This window comes from Dipodomys ordii, unplaced genomic scaffold (genome assembly GCF_000151885.1).
Source record: "Dipodomys ordii isolate 6190 unplaced genomic scaffold, Dord_2.0 Scaffold216, whole genome shotgun sequence".
NCBI lineage: Eukaryota > Metazoa > Chordata > Mammalia > Rodentia > Heteromyidae > Dipodomys > Dipodomys ordii.
The window spans coordinates 174,397-183,199 of NW_012267432.1; the positions used below are offsets into that span (position 1 = coordinate 174,397).

General features: G+C 45.7%; 1 protein-coding gene across 1 annotated transcript; it reads right to left on the bottom strand.

Moving 5' to 3' along the window:
- Positions 1-1,104: 1,104 nt before the first annotated feature.
- On the bottom strand, positions 1,105-2,157 carry LOC106000324 (olfactory receptor 52D1-like). Its single transcript, XM_013035576.1, has one exon. It carries the CDS (start codon positions 2,155-2,157, stop codon positions 1,105-1,107), a length of 1,053 nt encoding a protein of 350 aa, XP_012891030.1.
- Positions 2,158-8,803: the final 6,646 nt, after the last annotated feature.

Sequence of the window (8,803 nt, forward strand, 5' to 3'; positions counted from 1 at the left end):
TATATATATATATATATATATATATATATATATATATATATATATATATATAATTATCCCAACATCTTGCCCATGGCCAGAGACCATGGACTCCTCCACTAACTCTTGTAGCCTGGTCTTGTTATAATCGCAGCATGCAGAGAAGCCTAGAGAAGCTGGTTGGGAAACCTCAGGTGCACAGATTAGGGAAACATCTGGAATCACTGTCCAGGTGGATGTCAGCAAATCTACAGTACTTTGTAGAGGAGGGGTCAGACCAGTAAGAGAATAGGGCAGGCAACCCGACAATTAGTGTGGAATTATCTTCCCTATTTGAACCTGCTGCACCTAGCCAATGGCAGGCACAAAGTAGAAAAGCAGAAGGAGCCTCAGCATCTGATCAAATACATATGGGAAACAGCACAGTAATAGGTAATCACAGTACTGTCCAATCCCTTCCCAGGTATCCAGAGCCCCAAATATAAATCACCCAAGGTAAGAAACCAAGTCAGTTTCCAGAGCTGGTTTGTTGTTGTTGTTTAATTCACATTATACCATGTCGCACACTGTCCTGTCTTCACCTTTTGAGTAAACATGGAGTTCCTGTTTAGTGTCAGACATCATGCAAAACGCCCCACACAGGGCTTCCTTTACCAGTCTGGCTCTGTCTGGGTGGAATGATGGGGAAAGACAAGATCTTAGCCTCCAGAATGCATCCTGGGCCTCCTGATTGTCATAGTCCAAGTGCAACTTCCTGAATTTGTGTGACTTTGCATGGAAGCCAGAGTCGACTGTGCAGAAAGAAGCGGGCAGGTTAAAGAACTCACTCTGCCCTACTACCTTTCAAGACAGGAATGATGGGGGAAGGGGGAGGCTGGGAAGGGATGTGAAGGGTAAACCAAAGGAGGAGGCTGCAATGCTTGGTAAGAAATGTACGCATTGCCCATGCAATTGTAACCCCTCTGTACAGTATGTTCACAAATAAAAAATAAATTAAAAAAAAAGACAGGAATGAGTCGGGGTGACCATATAACCACCACCCGGCAGTAGAAGATGGAGATGCCTTGGTCAGCATTCTACCCAGATGAACCCAGGAGCAATTCTTGGCGGGAGAAAACAATGCCTTCATTTGTGTGAAGAGACCCTCTGGGAGTCCACCTTCCTCCCCGCCCCTGCCCAGATGAGCTGAAGCAAGTGCCAAAGCCTCTGAGCGATCTGCTGGGTCCGTACTCCATAGACCACGGGATTGAGGGCCGGGGGGACCACCACGTAGAGGTTTGCCAACAGGATGTGGATATGGATGGGTACCGTGTGGCGGCCGAAACGATGAGCCAGGAACGAGAAGAGCGCAGGTGTGTAGAAGAGCGCAATGACACCGGCGTGCGCCCCGCAGGTGCCCAGGGCCTTGTGGCGGGCACCAGGGGATGGCAGACGACACACAGCGCGGAGAATGAAGACATAGGAAGCGCCTATGAGCACCAGGTCCAGAGCTGGGGAGAGCAGCGTGGTGGCTAGGCCGTACCAGATGTTGGGGCGTGTGTCCCCACACGCCAGGCGAGCCACGCCCATGTGCTCACAGTAGGTGTGGGGCAAGGCCCTCTGCCCACAGTAAGGCAATCTCTGGAGCAGGACCACCGGGGGTGTCATAACACAGACACCTCGAATCACAGCGGCTGCAGCCACAATACCCACCACGCGTTGTGTCAGCAAGGCCCCATAGCGCAGAGGCTGGCAGATGGCCACGTAGCGGTCCACCGCCATGGCCAGCAGCACGGACGACTCAGCAATGAAAGCCACGTGGGCAACGAAGAGCTGAGCTAGACAAGCCCCAAAGGAAATCTCATCAGACAAACCCCACAGCACAGCCAGAGCTTTGGGCACGGTAGATGTGGCCAGAATCAAGTCAGCCACCGCCAGGAGCCCCAGAAACTGGTACATGGGAGATCGAAGGGCTTTGTCAGCTGCAATCAGCCCAAGTAGAAGGGTATTCCCCACCAAAGCCACCATGTAGAGCAGGCAGACAGGCACAGAAAGCCAAGAATGTAGGGCCTTCAAGCCTGGCACCCCTAGCAGGACAAAGGGCCCAGGCCCAGAGAGCAGCGAAGTCTGATTGAGAGCAGGCAATGCAGGATCCGGCTCCATCTCCAGGTTCCATAGGGCTGCGACTCTGGAGGGCATAAACGAGGCCTGTGAGAGGCAGCTACACAATGTACAGAATGTTTAGCAAGGTCTAGATGAGGATCTGCGATTCAGTTGTTAGAGTATCTTCCTAGCACCAAATAGAGCACCTTTGTAGGAATTTATCACAGTCTGAATAATGGATTTCCTAAGGGTCTTGCGCGTTTGCTCATATTGTCACCTAAGGGATTGAAGATTTTTGGCTTCTGAGTGGTTAATAGACTCCTAAGTCACACAGCTGGTTCGTAGAAAAGCTAGGGTTTGAGCCAAAAGTTATCAGATGAAACACCTTTCTGAAAGTCCTTCCCTCTAGATAGAAGAATGTCCTTCCATTGATCCAAGGAAGCCATTGTCCTCTAAGCTTAATCCTCCAAAGGCTGACCGCCTTTGTGTTCCCTTCACCCTAGGAGAGATGTAAGCCAGCTGCAAGGTAGTATGGAATGTCCATTTTCCAGTCCATGAACTGACAGATGCTCCAAGTTCCTGTTCCACTCTATATTTCCCGAAGCATTTTTTAAATTAAGTTCAGGACACACACCCCCCAAACCTTGCCTCTGTGACATTCATCCTCAGTTTGTTCAGTCTGTCCAGCTGGCCATAACATCATTCTCTATCTTTATCCACCAGAGTTCTAAGCATCTGGTTCAAGGAGCTTAACTTTTTTTGTTGCCAGTATAGACATCCATCCTCTGACCCAGTTTTGTAGCTCATTTCCTTTTGTCCATAGAAGGACACTTTAGGGTCTATAGTACCCCATCTGGGGAAATCCAGTACCCACTAAGGGCATCTATCGCTCTGTCTGTACAGCTGTGTGAGGAATGGGATTGGAGGGCTCAGTGACCATGAAACTGTCCATCCGGTAAAGATGGTCATGGTGGGAGGAGAGAGTGGACTCCACTTACCTGGGTTCAAGTAGATAAAGAACAGTCTGGAAAGGATCTAGGGGAAGGTGAGGGTTCCATGTCCCATCTGAGAACCACAGTTATGTCTTTACATGTCTTGAGAGACAGAGTCTCATCTTCTATTCTGGTGCCAAAGATTGAGGAACCTAGAGCAGATGAGCAAAGACTAGAGCCTCTGACCCTGGGTGGGGGCCAACCAAGCTTCCCATGTGACCCTTGCTTCAACATTGCCTCCTGGGGCCTTCACTCTGGGTCCTACAAAATAGAGACAGAACAAAACCCAGGCTAGACTTTCCCACGTGCGAGTCTTCTTGTTTTATTAGCTTAAGAACCAGAGCTTCCTTCTGAAGGGTGAGGCTTTGTAAGTCATGGGGCCTGGCCCTGCTACCCTCCCCATGGGAGCCCCACTTACTCCTCAGAACCCTGGGAACATCCTGACAGGGCCCCACTTACCCCAGGGCAGGCCTAGCCCATACAAGAGAAGGAGGATATCAACAGTAGCTGGGAGTGTCTGTCTCCACATCACAGGGTACACATAATCTGCACCCAAACAAGGGCCTCTTAAGACAGTCTTGTACTCAAGACATGGAGGCCTCTTGATGAAAGTTTGTATTCAAGGTAGGGGCTTTACTAGTACATTTCCTCTTGGCCTGATTCCTCCATATCTGATTCCTTCATATCTATAGCATACAATTCTCCTGAGGAGGGAAGAAGGAAATAGGACCTTCCCCACTGCGTGTCTCTCAGCCCTGTTATCTGATTCTCCTCAAACATGGTGACACCTTCTTATCATCCACTTGCCTGCTCTGCTCAGCTGATCCCTCACTCCTCACCCCATCCATAAGCCTCACCCGCTCAGCTGCACGTCACAGTTCAGCAAAGGGCACCGAGAGGGAGAGGGAAAGAGATGTCTCTGGCTCCCTGTGTGTGTTTCCAGGACAGGATTGCCTCTGGGCTGTGACTCAGAGTCCTGAAGCATGATAAAGAACAGTCTGGCGGTGAGACACCCGTGGCTCATGCCTATAATCCTAGCTACTTAAGAGACTAAAAGCTGAGGATCCAGGTTCAAATCAGCCTGGGAAGACATATCTCAGAGATACTTATCTCCAATTAACTAGCAAAAAGCTGGATGTGAAAGTCTAGTTCAAGTGGCAGAACACCCGCCTTGTGTGAAAAAGGCTAAGCAAGAATAAAATGTCCTGAATTCAATCCCCAGTACTGGGGATGGGGGGTGGAGACTGGAAAAGGGAAGGTGGGCTTTTCATGTTCCACCTGAGGTCCACAGTTAAGTCTTTAAATATCCCAAATTAGCTGGGCAGGGCACTGGTGGCTCATCTCTGTAATCCTAGCTGAGATCTGAGGTTTGTGGTTCAAAGTCAGCCAGGGCAGGCAAGTCCATGAGACTCTCATCTCCAATAAACCACTCAGAAAACCAAAAGTGGTGCTAAGGCTCAAGTAGTAGAGCTGAACAGCTCAGGGACAATGCGCAGACCCAGAGTTCATGCCCCACGACACACACACACACACACACACACACACACACACACACACACGTGCGCGCGTCTTGAAATAGAATCTGATATTCTAACCTGGTGATGATGCTGATGCAGCCATGTTCATTATCTTGTGCTTCTTCGTAGGATCATGAAAGTCAGGTACAAATAGGATTGTGTCACAAATAGGATCTGGGACCAAGAGCAAGATGGTCTGGGCCCTGATCCAGGACTGTCCTCTCAGATTCTTAACCTCACTCCTCACATGGCAGCCATTTTCTTCTTGGCAGAAGAAGCTGCTTATGCCACACACCCAGATTCTAAAGCTCTGCCTGCTCTGCTAAGGCTGTCATTGTTCAGACTCCATTCATACATCACCTCCTTCTACCAACACAGGTCCTTGGGGAGACCTGCAGGAGCCAGCTGCAACCTGAGACTTCTCCCCTACTCTCTGTCACTTACTTACTCTGCTACTACTTGACTATTCGCTGCTTTGTCTCTATTGAACCTTCTCAGAGTCACCCTGGCTCGTGAAGAGCCCTTCCATTCAGCATAGGTCATATACTAAGTTCTGCCAAGAGTCTTGAAGGTCAAGACATTCTCTCTAGTTCAGAATAGAAGATCAGACAACATACACAGTAGCCCAGGATGCACTGGGAAGGGGAAGAAGGAACAATAAAAGAGTTCAAGAAAATAATTTGCACAACCTATATATATACATATATATGTAATATATATGTAATATATATGTAATATATATGTATATATATATATTACATATATGTATATATGTAATATATACAGTTTCCTTTTTCTTTATGATTTTGGTTGATTGATTGATAACTTGGAACCATAGTTTATTGAGAATTCATGATCCTCATTCATCCTGGTAGCAGTAGAGGTAGAGTGGCAAGATGATCGCAAGTTATATTTTTCTTATTCACACAGCAATGAAACCCAGAGTGGGCTCTAAGGTCAGTTTATAGAAGTTTGAATCCTAGCTGGGTTCTGGTGGCTCACACCTGTAATCCTAGCAACTCAGGAGGCTGAGATTTGAGGATCACGGTTCAAAGCCAGCCCAGGCAGGAAAGTCCATGAGACTCTTATCTTCAATAAACCACCAGAAAACCAGAAGTGGTACTGTGGCTCAAGGGGTAGAGTATTCACCTTGAGCTGAGGAGCTTAAGGAAAGAGCCCAGGCCCAGAGTTCAAGCCTCATGACCAACAACAACAACAAACAAAAAAAAGATTATTAAATCTGTTAACACAGCAAATGTCCCAACACATTTTTCAATGTTTTCATCATCATTAATCTTTTCATTATTCTTTGACTTTGTCTTTTCTGAGCCCCTTTTCATCACAGCATTCTTAGCTCTCAGTTTCATAAGCCCTTGAGTATGTCTGAAATATTTTTATAGTAAAAATTGAATTGTGGACTAAGTAAGAATGTTTGGAAGCAGGATGATCCTGAGGTTATTTTGTAATAATTTGAGGAAAGGCCAGGTGCCTGTGTTTCTTGAACTATAATCCAGTTATTCAGGAGGAGGAAATAGGGAGATCTCAGTTCTGAACAAACCCAGATAAAAAATATGCCTGAGACTCTATTTTAACAGAAAAACCTGGTGGTATGTGCCCATCATCTCAGTTTTAGTAGCAATTATAAATAGCAGGATCACAGTCCAAGTAAGCCCAGGGAAGAACCAAGAACCTATCTCAAAATCATGCACAAAAGGGCCAGAGGTCATGGCTCAAACAGGTAGAGCACTGGCCTAGTAAATGCAAAATCCTAGGTTTAAACCCAATACTGCACTCCCCAAAAAGGACTGAAAAATCACAACAAAAGATTCCAGTTAGATCCAAGAAAGAACTTCCTTTACCATTGGAGCTGGAAGAACTGTACTGACTATAGAGGCTGGGAAATATGGTGTTATATTCTTTCTCCACCTTTCCTGATTGTTCTGATCCAAGACCATGAAGACGGAGATTGCATAGAGACACCTGACCATAGTTCTCAAGGGTCATAGCACAGCACCCATTTACATTCAGAAGGATTCTAGAGCCTGTCAAGGCTACACCGCAATGAGTGTTACTCATCCTCCTCTGTTTCAGTTATTCAGTGAGGGTGAAAATGTCTGAGCAACTCATCAATTCAAAAGGGGCACTTACTGGGGTATTGGCTCTTTTGTCCTTCAGTGGTGGACTCCATGTGGAATAAATACAGGTAGGGAAAAAAAGAGGGAAGACTTCTTCAGACCATGTCCCCAGACATGGTCTGGAGTCTAACTGATCTTGGCTGAGGAGCAGCTGGTGTGAAGGGAGGAACTTCTCACCTGCCTGCTGTGGAGATGGGATTAATGGAGAGGACTGACCATCCGGACTCTATGCACCCAGTCCTGCTGCAAGCGTGGCTCCTCCAGCATCTCCATGGAGCTGACAGTGTATCTGAGACCTGGGGGACTCTGAAGATCGGGAAAGGCGGGTGAGGGAAAGTAGGATTTATGGACTTCTTCTGTGAGTACCTGGGGGGGGGGGCGCGGGCGGGCAGGGGGAGGGCTGCTCCTGACAGGCTTGACACTCAGCTGTGAGGTGTTAATGAGGAATTAGCAGAAATCCCAGGCTGTCTCTGGGAGATTTCCTAGGCTCTAGGTTTCTGAGCCTGCTATACTGCCACAGGAGAGTAGAGACTGAGGGGGGGGGGTGTGGAATTACTCTCTGCAGAACCCTTAGATGAGAACTGGCTTCCTTGCTACACAATGCCCATCCCATTACCTTCTGGAAACTGACAGCTCTTGTTCTTGAGTGGCTTCCACCCTCAGACCTGTAATAAAACTCTGTTATTCTACAGCTTTGAGCCCACCCTGAAAGCCATATGAGCTTTGTTTTTTTTCTATATAATGAGGATTGTTATATAGCCCCAAAAAGTGGTTGTAAACTTAATTGAACAAGCTTCAAGCACTTGGCTAGGTGCCTTGAGCTCAGAAGACATAACATGATATCAAAAAAGGTTGTGTGACTTAGAAAGAGCCAGCTTAAGCCAGGTATGGGTGGTTTACACCTGTAATGCAGGTGAGATTTGAGGATCCAAGTTCAAAGCCAGCCTGAGCAGAGAAATCCATGACACACTTATCTATAGTTAACCAGCAAAAAGCAAAAGTGGAGGTATAACTCAAGTAGGAGGGCACAGCATTGAATGAAAAAGCCAAATGAGAGGGGGAGGCTCTGAATTCAAGTCCTAGGACCAGCACAAAAAGAAAGGGGGGAGAGAGGGATGGGGAGAGAGAAAGACAGAAAGAGAGAGAGAAAAAAAAAAACAGGAGCTAGCTTGAAGACAAACTAGAGCTACATGGAGAAACTATTGCATAACATCAATAGACATCAATTGTTTTGCAACACCTCCCCTGAAAAAATAAAAGACACACACACACACACACACCTATCTCCTTTTAGAGCAACTTAATAGCTTTCACAATATATTACTCACAGTTGACATTTAGCTTTAGTTCCTGAATTGAAAGAAATTTTGCTGGTATATGCGTTCATAGAACAAATTCATAATTTCTCAATTATGTTTATTATTTTACTTTTCTAGTTTCTTGTATCTTACAAAAGTACTAACCCAGTTTTTATAAAGTTTTCCTCATCAAAAGTTTTTCTTGTGCTAAGTGACACTATATCATGCCTGTAATCCTAACTACTCTGGAAGCTGAGATCTAAAGATCAAGGTTTGAAGTCAGCCCAGGCCAGACCCTAGAAACTCTTATTCTCAAGTTAACCATTAAATGCTGAAATTCAAAATTGGTCTTTCATTAAAAAAAAAAGCTGTGCAAATGTGAGATACCCTGGTATATAGCACAAAAATATGTAAATAAAATAAATCTCATGGTCCTGTTTTTATCTATCTGAATTTTATGCCTGTCTTTTAGTTTCTAAGGGAAAATAAAAAGATGTGTGATCAATCATAAACTCTCAGCTACCAATGATGGTATCAAACTGTGAAATTGCTTATAGTCTATCCATTCGTTCATCTATTTATATGGTACTAGGGTTTAAATTCAGGGCCTTGTACTTGCTAGACAAGCACTTTACTACTTCAACTATTCCTCCATCTGACTGTCCCAAGCCCTCTGAGCAATGCTATTATTGATATGGTTGGTTCTTCTGTCCCTGTAGTGTGTAGATTTCTAAATCACCTAAGCTCAAGTTATCCTTTTGCCTGGCATTCCTGTTCTTTTCATTCTTTTTTTTTTTTTT

Bases quoted from the DNA above. Each gene is read 5' to 3' on its own strand.
- LOC106000324 (XM_013035576.1), bottom strand. From the start codon at position 2,157: ATGCCCTCCAGAGTCGCAGCCCTATGGAACCTGGAGATGGAGCCGGAT.